At 43.2% G+C, this 21636-nt stretch overlaps 1 protein-coding gene across 3 annotated transcripts in view; it reads right to left on the bottom strand.

Moving 5' to 3' along the window:
• Positions 1-21636, bottom strand: part of DNAAF8 (dynein axonemal assembly factor 8) — a 95730-nt gene that overhangs the window by 37020 nt on the left and 37074 nt on the right. For 2 of the 3 annotated variants that reach the window (XM_072877981.1, XM_072877980.1), the window contains exons 13-18: positions 20205-20399; positions 11438-11554; positions 9072-9216; positions 6562-6877; positions 3699-3805; positions 297-451 (exon numbers count right to left, since the gene is read on the bottom strand). In XM_072877981.1, coding sequence (XP_072734082.1) covers positions 297-451; positions 3699-3805; positions 6562-6877; positions 9072-9216; positions 11438-11554; positions 20205-20399 — 1035 coding nt within the window. The remainder of the gene's footprint in view (positions 1-296; positions 452-3698; positions 3806-6561; positions 6878-9071; positions 9217-11437; positions 11555-20204; positions 20400-21636) is intronic. The other variant, XM_072877982.1, reaches the window with a different exon arrangement.

Here is a 21636-nt window from a genome sequence, read left to right as displayed (position 1 = left end):
CATTTCCGTTCTCAGTGAGAGGCTGAGGCCTGGTGGGATTTTCCTACTAAAGAAAAAAAAAACCAACCAACCAAAACAAAACAAAAAACCCAAAAATGACTGAAAGCAACCGGACTACCACTCACAGGAATACAGAGAACATAAGTGCTGGCTAACTAGTACAGAGAGAATGAGTGTCCTTGAGAACACTTACTAGAGGAGTGTCGGCTCACACATCCATAGGCTCACAGCATAATTAGTTTCAGAACAACTGGTAACCTGAGGTATACAACTGAGCTGTGGGTTCTGTCCAGTACCTGACTTCTTGTCAAGCTCAGCACAACGGCTTGCTTGGGTGAAAGCTGCAGCTGTCTGATTCCTTGCAGAACAAACCCCCGATGAGTACAGACTGAAATCACATTACCGTAGGCATGAGGAGTTACCACAGGTGACACCATCAAAATGATGTCCCCTAGATGAAAAAGAAGGTAAGAAAAGCAGCGTATTATTTCCACAGAAGCTGTGGTATCAATGCAAGGCAACTCTCACAGTGGTTAGTTCCAACTTGAAGCGCATCCCAAATAGTGACACTGTATTTTACGGTTTATTTGCTCTATCCAGCTCATAATGACTGCTATTGGAGGCCAACCTAGAATGGAAAAGCTTATGGCATCATCGGTAATATCTTTATGAGTCATCTACCCCAGGATAGTCTGTCTCATCAGGCCTATCTAGCTATCTATGAGCTATTTATCTATCTTTGAGATATCTACACTCTCAGTTCACGTGCTAGTTGTGTGTCAGCCCCTGCCAGGCTGTGTTTGAGCTGTTACCCTTACAGCTGGCAATCCAACAGCAGTCACTTCCCTCAAGGGCTAAGGACCTGATAAGCCTGGCCACACTGATGAGTAACTAAATAAGGTCAACAAGACCAATTAGCGATTTGTCGACTATAAAAGCGTATGAAGCAACTCCAGCCATTCCTCTCTGCTGTTATTGGTGGTCCTAGCCTGTAGTTAGCTTCTACAATCTTGTTCAGCACTACCTTCTGCTTCCTCTTCTCCCTTCTTCAGTCCTGTCTAAACTTCATCCCAGAGCTTGCCTTGTGGCACGGGCTCCTGAATCTTCGGACCAGCCTGTGATCATGACCTGACTTCACTCTTTGGTTTGGTACCATTTGTGGCTTCACAGGTTCCTGTCCTTGGCTATCATCATAATGGTATCAGCCTGCTCTCTCCTACCTGATTCTCACTCACTAGGTCTGGCTGCTGGTGCTCTCCTTGTATACCTCAACCCTGTAGATAAGCTTGTAGAAGCAACTGGAATTTATGTTGGGTTAGAACCTTGAGTTTTTAGACTCCTGTTTTCTAAGTTGAACCCCAAGCTCACTGCCAAGAGGGTGGAAACACATGCTATGAGCAAGCTCAGGAGAAAGCCTACAAGACCACCTGAGCAGTGTCTAAGCCCCATCTTGGGTACTACAGGACAAGCTCAAGACTCTTCCCTGAAGTCTCTGATCTGCTTAAGGTCTTTGCTTTGTTCCGATCTTATCTTGGGTCTCTGCTTTTACCATAACCTTCATTATTACACTGTCCTAGTCCTAATACAGCTTTTTTTTCCTGTACACAATGTACATTCAGATCTCCATAACCTGCCAAGGGTGAGCTCGGAAGACAAATCCTCAGTATTGCTTCTACATCAGTTTCCTCTACACTGCCCTGTTAACTTCTCTTAGCTCCAACCGAATGATATAATGGGGTTAGAAGTATTTTAGTCTCTGTGCCCAATTACACTTGGTTTTGGGGGTAGGACTTTGGGGGTGAATATTTCTTTTGGTTCTAGACTTTGTGATATGGATATCTGTCCCCCCCAAGAATCTGACCAAGGCTCAGCCTGGTAATTCAAAGCAATGGCAACAAAACAAGGGAAAGCTTGTGTTCATTACTAAGGATGGGACAGGCAGAGTGTTTCTTTGCCTAAAATTTCTATTTGGCTTTATGGCTTTAAATTTGCAGACTTTGAACCAGACTGACATTAGTGAGTGCCACATTCATTTTATGTGAACTGTCAAAATTTAGGGTTGCAAGTGGCAAGATTTTGGTTCCTCTCTACTTGATAACACTTTTAAAAAAACATTTTTCACATGCACCTATCCCAAATCACCAAGAATACCTGCTAGGGTCAAGAAAACTTTGATTACTGAGAAGGAGCAGATATACCTGGGGGGAGCAGCAGTATATTTGTTCTGCATGCTCTGCAGGGGGTTTATCTTCCTGTCTCCAAGAGAAGCTGCTGGAGACCTGAGGGAAGGAGTCAGTGAATGCTTCCTTTCCTTAAAACCCCATAGGGTGTCTGCTCCCACAGTAGATATTCAGCTTCTCTTCTGAGAGTCATGATACAGTCATCTATCTGAGGAGCAAAGCTTGAAAGTGACTTCCTGAGCCCAAATACAGATGGAACGTGGTGTGGTGTAACTCAGCAGCCCACATCAAATGTGAATCATTAATGGCCATAAAAGGAAGGGGAGGCAGAAAATGTGACTCATTCCATCAGCAGCAACCAGCTGCCATCAATACCAATCCCAAATAACAGAGCCAATGGCTGTCTGCCAAGCTACTTGAGTTAACATGCCCAGTTATACGAAAGAGTGTATCTCAAAGGCGAGACTTTTTTTTTCCCCTTTCTCCCTTCCCCATTTCCCATTTTCTTTCTGTCACCCGCTCTGTCACTTTCTGCTCCTTTCATCTTTTTGGCTTATGCTTTCATTCTTTTCTCATACGTTCTTTCCTTTGGCATTATAATTTTCCATGCCTTCTTTCTATATCAGTACAACCCTGCTTTCCTTCTGCCATCTTGTCCCTGACAGCTGCTAGGCTTCCACACCCCCCAGGTTTTTTTCCTGTGAAACTATCTTCAATTGTGGGAGTAGAAGCCAGATAGCAATGCTCTAACAGCATTGTCTAAAAACCACTTGTGCCTGAGATCTGCGGTGCCAGGCCCCACTACAGAAGATTGTCAGCATGTTGGCCTGCTACAGCAGACACCCCTATACCACACAGATCCTTCTTAGCCGCTTATAAGGCCTGCATGCCTTGGCAGGTTTCCCTTGAACACAGTAAGCTTGCTGCTGGCTAGGTACAACTTCAGAAGCTGGAAGACTACTCCTACAAAGGGAAAAGAGGGATTGGGGTGGAGCCAGGTGATAGCCAGTTACTATTAGCTCCATGAAGTGCTTTCTTTTCTGATTGTGTGGTCAGTCCTGCCCTGAATGAAGTTTTAACCATTTCACACCCACGATTATTATATTCAATTCTTCACCAGTAGAGGTAGATGATCTCTAATCAGAAAAACATGCAGTTTAAGGACACTGTTAGGTCTTCACATGACTGTTTCTCTGATGAACAGACCCCTGTGTACAGAGACTTCCCATGGGGTGGTTGTTTTTTTTTTTTTCTTTTTACCCTTCAGTGAAATCTAAGCAACCTACAGGACTCTAGCAGCTACTCCTGTGAGGAGGATGAGGTGATAACATTCCTCTGTCACTTCATTTTAGGCAACAGTGTTGCACTAGAAATTAATTCCTGGCTCTAGAGCTGGCCAGGTCACAGCACTGAGCAATCCAGGGAGGCAGAACTTCCTGAAACAGGTGGGCTGGAGTAACATAATATTGTCAGTAAAGGAGAACCATAAAACGTCAAGATTCATTCCCTAACATTGACCTTTGGTAGTTGAGACAAGCATTGCTGGAGGTCGAGACAGCATCATGCCCTGGAGATCAACCTTTTCTTCATCTGCTTCTGCCCTAGTTGATGAAGGACTCCAAGAGCTACAGAAAAACAATAAATATTAAAAGCTGTTATGCCAGGTTCTGACTCAAATCTAGTTTCTGCAGCAAACCCAGGGCCACAGAAGCTTCTCTGGTAAAACTGCCTTACTGGAAAAGCCATTTTAATCCCTTGTCCGTGGCATGAGCTGCATCAAGGTCTCTCTGACTGAACATCTTTTTATATTACTCCCCTGAGGCTCTCTGTGTTCAATTAAAAGTAGCTAATGCAAAGTAGCCAGCTTGGCAAGGAAATCTGGGAATCAAGAAATACGTCAGGCTGTATTACCAGAGCCTTTCCTACCCACAGATACATCATAGTTGCTATTCACTTTTGGTTCTTTAGCCAGAGTTTAACCAGTTTTAAAGGTTCATGTTGGGCAACAAGCACAATCAAGTCTGGCAGAGATGTTCATGGCAGTGAAACCTCTACAACATTCCTGCATACCCAAAAGGACCAAATCACGGGCGGTGAACATAAGGTGTGGTTCTGAAAGCCAGGGACTGACAGCAACACAAACTGCAGTCTGTGAAACAGTTTGGCTAGGTCTGTGAAGTGCAGGCTGCTCAGGCAAACGTGCCTGCCTCATCCCCTGCCACCACTGAGTTGGCTGGAATACATCCTGCTTGTTCACTCCCAGGGGCCCATGGAATTTGCAAGTATAATCTGAAAACCGCAATCTGAGTTGCAGTTTGTATTCTTGTCTCCCAATGGACCAAATTACCAGCATTAGGAGAAGGACAAGTGCATTATTTAGAATGTAGCATTGCTCTGGACTGGCTAAGTTATACCAGAGGAACAGAATTCATCATATTTTTAAGAAGAACAAAGCATCCCTAAGGAAAATAAACAAATAAATAAAGAGAATGAAACTTTGCCAAATTGATTTTTTTCAAATCTTAAAAGTAAAAACGATGAGAGTTACTGTTCCTGGCCAAGCAGGACTGAACTCTGACACACAGTCCCTCCACGAGCATCAGATTAATTCTACATGGGTGCACTTTGCCAGGACTGCAGATTACCTCACCTCTAGCCTGCTGCCACTGACGCAGTGTGCCACACTGCACCCAGCATCCAGGATCAGAAGGGATCTTTAAAAACCTGTCCAGAACTTGCAGGTGCAGCGCCTTATCTGAGCTTTCTGCAGGGGAGTTTCACCACAGCATCATTTATTTAGTTCAGCAACATTAAAAGGAGATGCCCTGGGCCCGAAAGCCCCCGTGTAGAGGCTGGCATCCCATGTGATTACACAGGCCTGTGTGACAAGCATGACAGCCAGGGAGAGGAGATCTGTCGTTTGATATTGTCCTGGTTGGTGGAAATTCCTTGCAGCCAAATCTTTTGATAAAGTACTGTAAAACAAATGCTTCAAGCCACAGATCTACCTATGCTCGGAACAACCACAGGGATGTCTTTCAGCAGCCAAAAAAGACATGTGCCTCTCTTCTTCCCTCTGCAGGCCAGTCTACTCTGCTCCTCCAGAGGAAAGGGACCTCTGAGTGCAGCAGAGCCCTTCGTTTACACACACAGGATTAAATGTGCTTCCTGCACCCTTAGGCTTGAGTCTCTGTCTAGGAAGTTGCAAGATTGTCAGAAAGGGAAGTGATTGTTTTGTGCTGAGGAAAGTACTCATCTTCTTCAAGGAAAAGCTGCAGAGAGGTTTGGGAACAGAGTGCTGAGAAGGAGTGCAAGAGAGTCCAGGCTGCTGATCCAGCCTTCCCTCTGCCTCCCTGCAGGTGCAGGTGGTGTGCAAGGGCTGCTCAGTGCCGACTTTGGAAGCTTTGCTCCCTGCCCCCCACCCCTTTCCCTCACACACCTCTGCTCTGCTGAGTAAGGCCAATAGCAGGCGTTCTAACAGCCTAACATCAATGTTATGAACCAAGCAACTTTAAGATTAAAAAACATTAGGTAAATCCATTTCTGTCCAAGACAGTCTAAGCGAGTCTTTGGGAGCTGTAGTCCCCCCTCCCTGTAGCACTACACAGCAGAGCCCAGACAGGCTAGGTTGCATGATGGATTAATAGATGCTTAAAAGCCCAGTTCCCTCTGCAGCCATATCCAGACCCATCTGAGAGTGAGATTCCAGACTCCTGAATGTCACTTGTTCCCACCACTTTTTGGCACCCCATTGCTAAGCCATCATTTCCTAAATTGCTTTTCTCATGCTGTTTGCTACAGTTAAAAGTTCATAAGCCGCCCTTCATTTTCACACACTTCTGTCATAATCCTCCAAAGAACCTTTTCCATCTGAAGCCCCTTATCTCTAATCAGTTGATATGGAAGGGACATAGGGCAAAGCTAGACCAGGCTTTCTAGCAAAGGGCCACTCAGTGGCACACACTTGCAGCCCTTCTCCAGCACCAGGCATAGCTGGAAGAGGTCTCAAAACAGTCTGATCAGAGGTTTCAGGCACAGAGGGCCCAAGAGCAGGTGCTGCAAGTGTATGAATCACAGGCCTAGCTACCAGGGAACAAGATGGGAAGCAACTGCAAAAGTCCCACACCTGACACCTTGACACATCTATTATGTGCTGCAGAGGAGACAGTCCTGTGAGAGAGGGACTTTTGCAGACTCTAGTAACTGATTTGGCAATATAAAAGTAGGCAGATTGCTCCCACCCTGCGCTCTTGTTCGCTAAAACCTTTAGCAGAAGACTGATATGTAAAGACAAAGCATGCTAGCTGCATGCCTGCCTGGCCTCCATGTCACACTTTGCCTGTGAGAACAACCATAGTTCAAAAACATCCAGGGCCATCACCTTGCTCTGTTGTTGCATAGGGAAGCTGGATTCAGGACACCAGCATGCAGTGCTGCATCTGCAGCCCTCCCTCCAAACCAGAGGCACAGCTCCCTGTGCACACGGCTGTCCAGGTGGGGCAGGTAGACAAGAGGCTCTGCTTGGCTCCTGCAGTAGATGGCATTGATGGAACGGCAGTCTGTCACGCTCGCCAGCTGCGGATCAGATGGCCCAATGATATTCTGCAAGGTGCTACGTGCTTTAGGCCCTCTCACGCCTAATGCCAGCACTGGTGGCACCTTGTCAGTCTTTGAAGTATAGGAAGAAGGCAGCTTTTCTGTGAAAGACAAACATACGTGTGACTAAACCATGAAACAACCCGCCCCAAGGTCATTCATTCCACTCAAGTGCTCTTTTCAGATCTGTCATAGCCAGACTTAGACAAAGTAACCTACTGGCTACCTGTCCTGTGGGTGACATGCTAGCAACCATCTTCACATTTTTATGCAATAGTAAATCTGAGATTAGTCAAGGTGGTCTGTTAAAGAAAGAAGAGTTGGTTGCCTCATATTTGCTGTGGAAAGGAGTGTGCACAGGGTTAGTTACTACGGAGCAGCTGATACCCGAGAAGTCAGCACTTTAACTTCTTGTGCAGTATGTTGTTCATGCCCACAAGGAAGGCTGGGGGCATTGAAGGGGAGACAGGACAAGAACATGGGCCTGAGGAGAGAGAGGTTTTCTGTAATTTTTATCAGATATGGGAAAACTGGGAAGGGGATCACAAACTGGAAATCCATAGACTTCTTTTCTAGATTATTTCCTTCTGCATCAAATATAGATTTTGTACCATGTTGTAAGATAACATATCCAGGCAAGTATTTGATTAGCTGCCCTTATTTCCCTGCCAGGACTTGAACTGTGGCTTTCCTTATTTCCTGCAACAACTGTTCCCTATGTCCCTGGAAAACCTTTCTCCATGTCTACTGTCAGCATAGTTGGGGTGCAGTAAGTAACCCCAGAAAAAGAGCAAATTTGGCTCCTCTGCAGTTCTTACTGCAGATGGTAGAAAAAGAAGTGTGTCATTATCTTCCCTGAGGTTTAAAAACATATTCAATTACATTATTTGTTGCAGAAGAATCAGAAGCCAGAACATAAGTCTCGAGAGCAGGTAGATAATGGAGAAACAGGCTGTAAATATTTAAAATAATAATTTTAAAGTTTTCAAGCTAAGGGTAAAAACCTAATTTACAAACTTGCATAGCAGTTCTCAGCTCAAATGAATTGTCTCTTCATACAAAATGTTCCTAAATAATGGTGCATGGTACAGAGCATTGAAGCAGATCTGCTGCCTGTCATCTCCTAATGACTGGTGATTTTATGGTTTTCTTATTCATTTCTGGAGTCCTTCTTCATTTCTCCAGCTATCAGTATGAATGTATAACATGCACAGCACTGAGACAACTGCAACTGCAATCCCATTTCTAAGACAGTCCGCTCCTATTGTTTTCAAATGTAAAAACGGGGCAGAGAGACTGGAGAATTTTTCTCCAATTAAGTTGGTCTTCACTCACCTTCTGCCTGAGGAAAAGGAAACCCATTTCTCTCACTCTCAGCCTGCCTATACCTTTCCCCAAGAGAAATGGATTGCCTGTATTCGTGATGGTGTCACATACAACCTTCCAGGAGAACTTCTTGGCTTAAAAGAAACTACAAGCCATACTATACTGCAGAGGCAATCTCTATACTTTGCAGCTAATGTAACGCCTGTTGTTCTAGAGTTATTTTGCATTAGCAACTAATAATATTCCATACACGCTTTAAGACAGGCTTCACTATTTCTGTTTCACGAATGGAAAAAATAAAGACTTAAGTGGTACATGCCAATATTTTAAAACATTGGTGTCTAATGTTAAAGACTTAGTGACTTGAGTTCAGAGACCCATATTGGTTTTGTTTACCTTATCTTCTTGGTCTCCCATCTCAGATCATCCTCTGTTAGCAAATGTGACATTTTGATAATGGCTTATCAGCCAATGCAATTACAGGACGGTTAGATCAGTACTTTTGCCCATGCTTCTGAAGTGCCATAGGCAATGGGATGGGGGGAATTGTAGAAGGGGGACACTGAATTTTCTGCAGCTAAAACCTTCAGGAAAATCAGTGGGAACTAATTTAGTATATTTAACTAACACGACTCTAACCCTGGGGCTTAGAGCATTACAATCTGGGAAAGATCGCTGCAAAGGAACAACAACTAGAGTGGTTTGAGACACAAAAACGTATCAAGGGTTAAAAATTCAACTCATGGATATTGAACACTGGGTATAGAAGGGAAGAAACAGCCCAAGATCTTTTATAATTTCTTTTGGGAAAGATACAAGAACTGATAAAGCAACACTCATGTAAATCTGATACCCTCTCCCCCATGCCCACAGCACCACGTCACTCTTCACCTCAGTACATTTACAAGTCTTTGCCTTCACCTCAGTATCATCACATGATGGAATCTCTGAAGGAAAACTAGATCTCACCTGAGCTAGAGAGCAGCACATCCTGCTGAGGATAGAGCAGGCGGAGTCCACAGATATCCAGACCAGAACTCAGTACCAGCTGCAACGTGTGATGGGTAGCTAGGGGACTTTGGAAGAGAGTTTCAAACAGCAATACCATGGCAACCTGAACAGCAAGAGCACATTGCAGAAATGAGCCAAATGCTTCCAAGCCCTCAGTGACCACACAGCTGTATCTCTTCTACTCACCTTTAATTCCCATGCTTTATCTACATTGTAAGAGCTACAAAGAGGCTTTATTTTATGTTTACATACAGTTCAGCACAGTAGGCTCTTAGCTTCAGATTGAATCATGACTACCTAAGATAATTATGATTGAATCTATTTCTGCTCATATAATTGTGCCTTTTGTCACATAAACCTACTAGTAAAAACCTGCAAGTTCTCTGGGGCAGAGACTGAAGCGTATCACTCCTGCTGTTTGACTTCACATACTACAGAAAGATGGTTAAATAATAATAGACCAACTGGTTGTTTCTTTATACCTACAAAAGTGCCAAAATCAACATTAAAAAAAAATATATCAAAAGGCAGACACATCACTGGTACTGTCCCAGATTTACATTTTGAAGTCTTCTTTACCAGACTAATCCAGTTCAGCCCATCCTGGCACGTAGGAAGACATACACCAACACATACTGAACGTCTATACCCAAAAGGGAAGCAAATTACTATTACTTTCCCATCAGAAGAAACATATTGTTTCAAAAAGCAGGTGCTTTACAACAGTAAGTTGTGTGGTGCTGTGGGTAATAAATTGTCTAGCTGTAGATCAGACAAGCATGATTGTACTGGCCTCAAATTTGTGCATGGTTCTCCTGGATGTAAAGCAACACAACGCTATCCCCAGCAGCAAGCTTTATGGCTGCAGTGAACGCCAAATGAATTCATCACTATTGGACACTTTAAATGAAATGCTACTCCCCCATAAACACATTATGAGGCTTATACCATCATGATAAATGAAGATATAAATTTAGTCAAATCATAAAAAAGTGGTCTAATTAGGAATAAAAGCTCTATTTCTTTATGTTCGTCTAGCTCAAGCTCTCCTGATATTAACCCAATATTCACAGCAGCCAGTAAAGGAAGTATTTTTCTGTAGCTGCTATGAGAGTCCCTGAGGCTTGGCTGCCTGGGCTCAGAGCCAACTTTGATAATGCAGCTGTCCAGCATTGAGAAACCTCAGTAACTGCCTGTCTCTCCTTTGCTTGGCTTTGGTCTCCATCTGAGCGTTGTTGCAGGTATGCCTTGGCCCAGTCTCATGTGTCACTGATCCTGGCTGTTACCCTAACCTGCTGACTTGACTTTCTGGCTTGGCCTTGTCACTCTGACCTCTTGGCTGACCCTGGTTACTGCTGCTGGACCTGCTCTGCTCTTCTTGCTTGGGTAATGTGGGACTGCACCCTGCCCACCTTGCTGTCAGTCTCGGCTCCCGGCTTGCCTTCCCTTCCAGAGCATCCTGCCCTTGCTGTGAGAAGGGCTGTATGGACCCACTAACAGCACTCCTGAGGCAAGTTGAGGAACTGTAATGGAGACATGAGGCATTTCCTGACTGCACCGAGTGTCAGGTATCTTCAGCTCCCAATTGTGGACTTCAAGCATCTTCCAGGAGCGAGCCTGGTATACTCTCAGCAACTGGTCAGGCTTGCTGCATGTTCAGAAAGAACTTAATATATCTGCATCTCCCTGAATCAATGCTAACAGGAAACTGAACTCTGTCAGACCAAACATGCTATGTTTTGTGTTACACGAGAGCTAAGAAAGGTGAGTTACCATAGTTAATGAGTTATCATACATGGGTGGAGGTCCAGTACATTTTGGTATGCACTCCTAATCAGCTAATTTGAGTTACCTTAACCTTCTCCTTCTGGGGCAAACTAAGTAGAATTACTTCCTACTTGTTCATACAACACACACACACAGTTACTGTAGGTCAGGTAGGTAGTACCAGAAGCTTCAGAAATTTTTTTTAATGTCTCTGAGCACAAGTTTAAAAAAAAAAGTTGTGTTGTATACTGGCTTGCAGTCAAGTTGTTTTGGGTTATCAAAATTTTGTCTACTGTCACTGATTTGCACCTGGTTGGTAGCAATTTCTTCAACCCGCACATTTCATAGTTTAATCTTCTGTGGCTCAGAGCAATCAGCACATCAATACTGATGAGACAAAATACTCAGATGATATATTTAGGTCTGAACGAGAAATACGTCAAGATCAGTATTTGTACCAAACCTCAAGACTGAAATATTCCAGGTCACTTAATCGCCTCTCAACTTCCCACATCATCCCACAAGTCAGAAAGGAGTGGTTTGGGTTTTTTTTTTACCTCAGTGTCTACATCTCTGCAAGCCTCAATGTCGCTGCTATTAGGGAAGTATTTTTCATCAGTTTCAACTGTCTGCCAGTAAAATCCATTTGGCACCGCAAACACCTTCTCCACTGCCTGAAATGCACAAAAGGACATCTTTTACCTGCATGTTATCTTGATCCCTCAAAATAAAGGGCTAGAAAAAAAAAAAAAAGTATTTTATGGCCAGAGAGCACATAAGGATGCACATTAATGGATTAAACCTATTAGTCCAGTGTCGTTAATCTATCATTTGCTTTCTTACAACTGTACCGCTACCTCCAATTAAGTGATATCCCAAGAATATGAATCTGCCACTGCTTCCTGAGAGACTGAACATTCCCAGGATCCAATCCAGTGACCCTCCAACATGCAGAATACCCCCTGACATGAACAGAAGTTGCATGCAAAGGCACTGCAGGATCAGGCTGAGCAGCTCGAGACCTTGATTGTCCATGATTGTGCTAAGCATCCAGCAGAAAAGGGCTTTGTTAAAGGAACGCTCTAATTAACTAATCAAACGGAAGGGTAGGGAAAGAACTGCATGAACTTCTACATGCCTGTAACCAAAATAGGACATTTCTCCTGTGCTCATGTCACCACAAGTGACACATATCTGTAAGTCTTATTGTGCCACATACTCATGGATAGGCAAAAAGACTCTGGCATTTAGGTCACAGCTTTACAGAAGTGTAGCATTTCCCAATCTCAGCACCTTATTTTGTTTCTCATACATTTTCCGGGCAGCCAAGCAAGCAACTTTTACAAGTGCAAGTTTAAGGACGTGTCACTCATGAGAATTTGCTGTGACTGCATGCTCAGTAAGCAAGGCCATAGTCCAGGAACACACGCAGCTTTTAAGTCATGTTTGTCAAGTTCTGGTTTGGGAAGAAGTGATGTTCGTAGCCATGCCACAATTGAGCATTCCAGAAATACAGATGCATTTAGGCAGAGTTCACATTGGACAGGATTCATTCTAATATTGGGGGGGGGGGGGAAAAACCAAACAAAAACACCACAACACAAAACACAAGAAAACCCAACTGTCACTTTTGAGACATAGGCTCAGGTGGTGTAAATCAGAGTAGCTTCACTATTTCTAAAGACCCTACTTTGATTCAAAGCAGTCATTAATCTGTCCTCATCTCATATAGACAGAACCTTTCAAAAAAGAAAAAAAGGAATTAAATTTCAACATGGCCTCATCAGGACTTTTATTATGGATAGAAAATGGACTAACACTGCATGAAGAAGCATCCATTCTGGATTGAGGTACATATAATGCTGTTTAATTGTGTAATCACCTGAGAGGTTTGGGTTTTTTTGCACTGCTTGGCAAATGATAGGCCCTTAATATCATTCTACAGATGTTCAAAAACAACAACCAGAAAGTGAAATTAATTTGAATAATGTTAAGACCCCTCTGACATCTGCCTTTCTGCTTCAACAACCTTTTGTGTTTTCCCCTTCCTCTGTTTCCTGTGCTTCATGAGATATTTGCCTAAAAGCAGAACTGGGGATTTCACTTTTCACCCGGTTTCAGTCAACACAACTACATCAAACCAAGAGCTTGGACGTCTCTCAAGAGATTTGTCCATTTTATCCTGCAATTCATCATTCAGCAGCCTCCACGTGTGATATTACACTTGGTTGCTGTGGAAAATATAGTCAGAGGAAAAGCAAGAAATCGTTGATATAAGAAAACAGAAGATCTTCTCCATTTCCAATATTTGCTGCCAGCTCCTACATACAGCACTAGCACAATGCAGTGAGCACAGACAAGCCCTATAAAACGGAAACGCAGCAAGACCCCAGTCATCTGGGGTTCAAGCTGTTCCTTGAACAATCCTCAACTCTATGAACTTTCAAGAAGAAGGAAAAGAGAACGGACAAATGTGGTCAAACCAACTCCAGCCTACATTTCCATAGAAACCTTCATTAAATCGTGCAGCCCCAGTTAGGACACAGAGGACACAAGTTGGGAAATCCAAGGTAAAAAGCTGACCTTTAGGAAGTACCATAGCGTAAGCTGTGGATCAGCTGTGATCCCAGGCACGCTGCTGTGTGGTCGGCCTCCCTCCCCACCAGAGCAGGGATCTGTCCACACCTATCAGGGAATCAAGGCCTGTGGAAAATTGTTACTGTGACCTGTCAGATTCTATTTTCTAGCAGCCAACCTGAGTGATTTCACAAAGCAACAGAAAATGAAGCTTGAAAAGTCTTAGTCCTCCTAGAAAGTCCTTTTCCTCATGGGTAAGAAAATACACATAGATGGCTGCAGTATGACAGCCCCTGCTTTTTCCAGTCTAGCTAAAATGTACTAGTGGAAGAGAACTCCCGACACTGCCTTCCTGTGCAATGCACAGGAAAAATAGGAAGAAAGCAACTTTCCCATGCATGCAGGAGAGAATTGCATCGAGTCAGTTGTAATAACATTGAGATGAGCCCTATCTGACATATAATGCAGAGTGAGTCTCTGCAGGCAGCTGCACGACCCCACTCTTACTGAAATAATTTCAGTGATTTTGACACTATTTATCTTTGTGCTACTTTGGTGCTACTTTTAATGTTCCACAATGAGAGAGAGGGTAGGCGTGAGAATTGTATTGGTTTCACCTCAGAGCTGCTTCCTCTCTTACGCCTCCAACATTACAGTAGCCATAAAGCTTCTGTGCAAACACAGCAGTTCAGAAAGTCTCTTCCAGGATAGCTGATACATCATCTCTGAATGCTGACCTGTCTCTTGGCGGGGAGAAGAGGAGACTCCCTCCCCATGCGCTGCACAGAATGGTGAAGAGGCAGTCCAACCTTCGATACCTGTCTAAAAATTCTTCTCCAAGGCTCTGCAGACTCAGAGCACTGCAATAATCTCACATCTCATGGTAAAGGCATTATACCAGGGAGGAAAGGTACCCTACAGTCGGTCAATGGCAGCTACAGCAGCCCCCAGGATACTCTGACTTATGCTGTGACAGGCTTCAACACCCAGAATCATTTAACCATAACCATGCCCATGACTGTCTCCCCCATGCCCCCACTGTAAGAAAGCAGGGTTTCTTACAGCACTGATATCCTCTTCATCCATATTGCCATGACCAGAAAGAGCAGGAAGGGAGGGCATGTCCATAACCTTCCGTTTGTAGTTATTCTTTTTTGTCAATTATCCTTTTTCTTATTTGTTTTGGGAGACAAATTATGATTTCTGCTACCTTAAGACACTGGAAAAGACCAATTTGTACCATAGCTAGGATTGAATGCACACCATTTTTTCAAAAAGTGTTGAAAAGAAACCCAGAGCTACTGCTTTGTTTCAGACAATATTACCAAGATGAAAGCAGACAGTTATGGGAAGGAAATTCACAGCAGAACAAAAATGTGTTGTAAAATACTGAGCAGAAACAAGAATAAGCACATTTTAGAGAAGACTGGAGCTGCATGCAGCAAAGCCATGAATCTTTAACTGTCATACAGAAATATGACCAAATCCAATATCTCTTCTTCTTGCTTACAGTGTATTCTGTTCTCATTTCCGACAACAAAGAAATAGCTTTTGCTGTCAGATGATCTAAGAGAGTCTTTTAAGTTGCAACAAGTCTTCTAGACTGCTTCCCAGCCACAGCAGGAAAACAGAAACTGCAGGAAGAATTTCTATGTACTCCACAATCTCATCTCCTCACGTGCAAGGTACTTTCCAATGCAAAGATCTGCTCAGCCATTATCACTATGAGACAACACCTAAATCCCTTGGAGAAAGGTGCTGCATCCTCCACTACCTCTGTAAGACAGACTGTAAATTCTGTATGTATATAACTTCTCCCCTTCAACTCCACTGACCACATCGGTGGCAGCAGAGGAAGCACTATTCTCACTCTAGCAAAGGCCTCGATGCTAACACACAGGCAAGGCTCATGCCTGTTGTGATTCACTGAATCATGCCCCTAAATTAGGCAGCATTATCCTCAAACTCTCTCCTCTCCCCGATGTCATGAATCCCAATGCGTTAGTGTAGTATTCCTTGTGGAATCCAGATTAACACAAATTTGAATGTTTCCTGCACATCTTCCCTCCCCATCATGCGTGCTCACTTCAGATGGTTGCAGAATTTAGTGTAGGAAACATGGAAGCACAGTAGGAAGATCCCAGGCAGCAAAAAGGCTGGGGATAGAGGGGGCTAATTAAGAGCTTTGCCACTGAAGATGTGCAATTCTGGTGACTGTATTTCAGGTGGTTTGAAGATGTATCTCACTTTCCCTTGGCCCCCTTCTGGATAGGGATATCTTAAAACACAGAGGAGAAAGGATGAGACAAAAACTTCCACCCTTTCTGCCCATGATGCACAATACTAATGGCTAAGCCCATTAGCTTGATAGTTCTTTTAAGCTGGTCTTTTCTGGAATAATTAGCAATGGCCACAATTTAAATGTGAGCTATCAAATTTTAGGAAGAATGAAAAACTATAATGGTTTAATCCTCCCCAAGCTATGCCTTCATCTTTGTGCCAACTCTGGTAGGCATCATTTTAGTCCTTTCTCCTTTTAAAGGTTAGGGGGTTTTAGTTACAAATACCAATGACAGCCTGAACTCCTGGCCCCACTAAAATAAATTACAAACTCCAATGGGACTCAGCTAGGGCCAGGATGTCACCTTCTCCCTTCTGCTTCATGAAGATACAGCCACGCAGCTATTCTGTGTCTGCAGCTATGGATTAATTTCTGTAAATGCATATAGATGAGGCCCCAGGACAAACGTCTCACCAATAGATGAGTCGTATCCATGTGGAATCATCAGTCAGATGACATGCTCTCGTCAAAGCTGTTGATACAGCTTTATCAGGCTGCACAGCAGACTCAGGGTGCCAGACATGTGAGGCCTGGCCCACAGCACCAACTCAGACAAAGACAAGACACGAGCAAGATTTGGAAAGCAAAGGGCGGATGAACCTGTCCTTTTGAACCTCCTGTTTTAAAATTTTAGCCTGGATTTCAAACTGTCAAGCTTCTGGTCTTAGGGGCCGGCACCTGCCATGCTGCAAGTCTCAACATCCTACTGGCTCTGGTTTGGGGAAGCAGATGCAGAGGTGCTGTTCTGGGTGTTTTATCCCACCCTAATACCCATTTCAGCTGCTCAACAATCAAGTCTTTCACACTTTGGCATCAGGCTCAGCAGAAGCTTCAGAGGAGAAAAGCACAGCCCTGAGCCATACACTAAATCTGAGAGCTTACAGCAACATGTGGATCAGGTCTAACAGCTGGACAAATTCCGTGCACTCCAGGTAGCTCAGTCTGTGCTCTCCACCCACAAAACATTACATGGCCGAGCTTAGGTACTGCTTAAAGCTGCTAGTTTGCTTCTTCTCACGCAGCATGAACGGAAAGAGAGAACACATGGGGCAATAACTTAAAATCAAAACAGCATAGTTGCCAACACCATGAGGCACTGAACCACAGCATACTGCCAGTTATTACAATTTGAGATGTGTGAAAGGCAATGCCCACACAGCCAAGGGCCTGAAGAGAGTTAGGTGAAAAGCTGATGTGGTACTAAGCAGCAATTCTCTGAGCAAGCCTCTCATTAGCATTGAGGTTAAGAAGCTAGAGTAAAAGATAGTGAAAGATGCTGAAGCCACTCAGCAGGGCTAAGGCCATGATGCTTGTCAATGAAATAACATCACAGCATTCAAACTCTAAAGCTCACAGTCTTCTTGTTGAGCCCACACTAAAACACAGATTCACAGATCTGAAAGATCCTCTGGAAATGCCTCTCTCTCTTCAGAGACTATACACAGAGCTAGGGCAATCACGTATCTAAATTAGGTGCCTTAAGTGCACAAAGTAACAAGTGATGCATCCGGACTGCTTTTCCATAGCATGAAACAGCGATGTCTAATTTCATCAGCAATGCATAGCTCTTCTGCTACATGGTTATTTCAGTCTTTGGAAAAAAGTTTGCAACTTTCAAACCTTGTATGTATTTGTGTACGTGTAGAGCTCTTCTGGTAACAGTTGCCATCAACTCTCTAGCAGGGAAATCCCAAAAGTTTGAAATACCACATTAAAGAACTGCTGTACTTTCTGCGAATCAAACTTCCTGTTAGTTCAGTCTGTGCTGTTTGAAGTTTTTGGCAGCATTGAGTTACAACATTGGGGCAAATTTAGCTCCCTGGACCCAGTTCTGGAATTCTTATCTATGCTTAGGCAAAACTGCATTAAAAAAAAAAGGTTCTTTGCTTAAGTGAAAAGCAAGGAGAGAACTTCGTGTAGACCTGCCCTTAATCAGTACTATGGTCTCAAAAAAGAAAACACAACCTTTGCGCTGGAAGTCAGCAAGGAAAGGAACTAAAGGAGCAGCAAGTAGGTAACTGATCACTAAGAGGTGCAACAAAATCAATTTTCTGGAACTAAAAGAAAAAAAAAAATCTCATTCACCTTGACTTAGGGATGGAGGTTCCCCTTCTTCCTTGAAACTTCACTGACACGATCACCCATGCACTACTGCTATGCCCTGACTCCTCTGTCATGGCGGGCACCTGTATAGGTTGGGAGTTCAAGAAGATGCTCTAGAAGGTGACCAAAAAGATGGTGAGCATTAGGGGTTGCACCCTTCGGGCAAATGTCCCAGTGCCCAGAACAACTGAGAGAGGGCAAGAGAAAGTCAGAGTGCCTTAATGGAACACACAGGCACAGGAAAAGAAGCATCAACACTGGCTATGTATGTTGTCCGTATCCCTAAGGTTAATGCTTGCATCCTAAGGCTTAACAGGAGAAAGTACTTTTATTTTATGTTAAAATGAAGCAATCCTCTTTTTGCTGACAAGGGACATTGCAGTTAATAACTTCCACAGGGATTATGTCACTCTTAACCTAACCTGGGGTTTTAATGACTGCATTGTGAGTTTACTCTTCATATCAAAAATGAATTACTACAGGTTAATAGGCTGTATGCATAGCATTAATAAGAAAGCCTCAAAGAAAAATAGCAAGAGAGAAGCAATCTGTTTGGGATCCAGAACAGACTGAAAAAACACTAGACCAGCTGACTGAAAACAAGACATTGGCTCATGCACTAACAAACAACGTGCCTAAAGGTTATCACAATTACTGCTAACAACTGCTCATAAAGTCATACACAGAGCTAGTCAGTACACCAGCAGACAGCAATTTTACCTGATGTTCCCTCTCCCTCCACTCCTACCCATTTGTTTCATCAACCTGTCAGGGTTTTTGTCTCAGACTGTAAGCTACCTGGAGCAAAAATAGGTATTCACTGCACGCTTTTCCAACACGTAGTAGCAGGTTCTTTGATCTACTTAGTTTTGTATACACCACCTCAAAAATATAAATATAAATATATAAAAAGCAAGCATGGATCACTGGCCTTGTACAAAATCTTCAAACCTATGAAGTTAAAAGAATATGATATTGAATTTTCTATGCAGCACTTTTTGGTTGTATTTTAATGACACTTGGGAACATTCTCAGTTGGTACCACTTTGTAAAGCTTCAGGGCAGACAACAGGGTTAGCTGCTGCCTGCTGAGAGTCTGGCTCATTGAGCCTTGCTTTGCAAAATCAGCCTTTCTGTTTAACTACAAGATACATCTATCAAAGAGCCATGATACATAGTGGTCTCGGTTCAATTCAGGCCTGAGAACCTGGGTGGCACAGAGCATTTGAACTTAGGAAGAGAACGTGCTCTTTAAATTGACTCCAGTTTTTCTATGGCATCAAGGCAAAGATCCACCCCCAGTAAGTGCCTGCTATCTTGCTGTTCAATTTCTAATGATTTATAATTCCCCTAATAAGGGATTTGCATAAAAGCCCTGACTGTTTTAAATGATGCCTTATTTTATGCCTTAAAAGCGTACAGCAGATTTATCTTTTACAAGTACGTCAGACTGCTTTATAGCACTTGCTTCTACTTGAAAGCTACGGTGACTGCAAATCAACAGCATTAAGCCTCCTTTTCCTCCACAGAAGTGGGATAAACCTTTAGTGCACTGCTAAGCCCCTAAGCTTTCATGGCATTGATTCTCACAGAGTAATAGTAATCCCCAAATCTGGTTGAAATTGCAGAAAAGTTCTCATGCTACATTATTTTCAGAACTAAACTTCGTTGTGAACCAGAATTGCAGTCTTCACCATTCCCTGGAATTGTGTCTCAAGGTTTTTGTTGATTTAGAAATATTGGGAAAAGACCATGATTTTCCAAAGGCTGCTGATGTCATAGGAAAGAAATAAGTAGAACATTCCCTCAGAAGGTATGGAAATCAGGTCACATTCAGTGCTTCTTTGAAAACCTGGTCTAAATATTTACACTAAGGTAGGATAGGCTGTTAAAGGCCTAAAAGCAACGTTAGATGCCCTCAAGGAATAAACTCCCCCAATAAGTATAATGAATTCTTGTAACATTTAATTCACTTGAATATTTGTTATGGAGCACTTGCTAACCTGACAGAAGTGCAAAAGTTAATTATCATTCTACTTATGACAGCATGAGGTGAATGTTCTTGCAGATGTCTCTAGGCAGGCAAGTGATTTTAAGCACTTGATTTTAAGAGGTGCTATGTCCTTATAATCTCATACACTTTGGTGCAAATCTACACTGCTTAGAAGCATTTGTTTTAAAACTCTGTTTAAATCCTTAGCTAAAGCAAATGAGAATACCTGTTAACATGGGAAGAACAACAACTTTTACTGGACCTAATAAGAAAAAAAATTACCAGAAGTCCAAGTAATTCTGTACAGTACCTGAGGATCAGGATTAACAGCAGTGATGTCACTGAGCAGGACAGAGGGAGTTTCAGGAAGGAGTGGACACAGCTGGTTTTGGAAGTGATTGGCCAGTTCTGCCCTCCACCAGATAACATCTGGAAGCCATGTATGGGCTAGAAATGCAGAAATCTTCTGGTAAGAAATGGATGTTCCTCGTAGATCATCTTTAGTCTGCAAAGAGTCAATGGTTAAAAAGCATTGATGATGGCCTCAGAAACTTTCTGTTCTGTACCATTCACCTGCAGCAGCTCTTTCTCTGTCTGCAACCATCCCAGCCTCATGCTTCACACATCTGCCATACAGCTGCACTTCAGATTCTCCAAACCAAACCCCTAATGTAACACCTCTCATCCTCCCAAACCATCACACCCTCCATCCCTGCAACCAGAGTTCTAAACTTGTCCTCTCACCCACAGAAAGCACACTCCTCCCACAATCTGGTATCACCCCACAAAATCTCTACTCCCAGGTCCAAAGACAGAATTGAAGGTTCTGATACTGTTGGGGTTCCTGACCTAGGAGGTGGGACTTGAGAGCAGATGCTGTCTGCAACAGTCAGTTACGCCCATCAGCTGCGTGGAAGGGCTCACTCCATGACTTGGGGACATGCGTCCACATAGACTTAACTCAAAGTGCCCCTTGGTGAAGGCACTAGGGAGATTAGCAGCATTGCCCTTCCACCAGAGCTCTCGACACACTCAGACTGCTCAGCTACAAAACTCCACCACAGATGACGACTGGCAAGTTATTAGCAATCGTCAGTTGGTTGCAAGACGCTGGTATAAAATAACTGGCTCATAACATCCATCAGCCCACAACTATTACTCCAAAGCAGATTACATACCACACTTAAAGAGGGAGAAAATGCCATAAACAGGACCATAAAACAGCTCAATACAATGAAACATTAATTTGCAAAGGGTTTCATAGGGATATAAATGAAAAGATTTATTAATTCCAAGGTTTTTTAAGATTGAGACTAATATTGATATGTTAATATTGAATACTGCACTGCTAATTTACAGTTTTCCATCATTTAACCTCCCCACTAAGCCCCTTTGTTCTTCCAAGTCAGTTCTTAATTAGCAGGACTTTCAGAGAACAAAATTGGTGACCTCAATGAGACCCAATTCAAAATGAACAGAATCAACAATTATGCAAAGCATCTTCTCTACACCAGCTATTATTGCACCTAGAAAGCAGAGCTCAAGCAGGAAAGGTCTGCAGAAAAGCCCCAAATCTAATGACAGAGATTGCAAGCTCTTCTGAGCCACCAAAGAATTGTTAAGTGATCGAAGCACACAGACAAGAACCACGTTACTCTGCACAGTGCTAGTGTGCCTAATTGGGAATGCTTAGTAGATTCTTAGAAAGCATACTCCGTACAAATCTAATTCCCATCAGACAT

The sequence above is a fragment of the Ciconia boyciana genome, chromosome 13 (genome assembly GCF_034638445.1).
Source record: "Ciconia boyciana chromosome 13, ASM3463844v1, whole genome shotgun sequence".
Classification (NCBI taxonomy): Eukaryota; Metazoa; Chordata; class Aves; order Ciconiiformes; family Ciconiidae; genus Ciconia; species Ciconia boyciana.
This window is presented reverse-complemented; position numbering and strand designations above follow the sequence as displayed.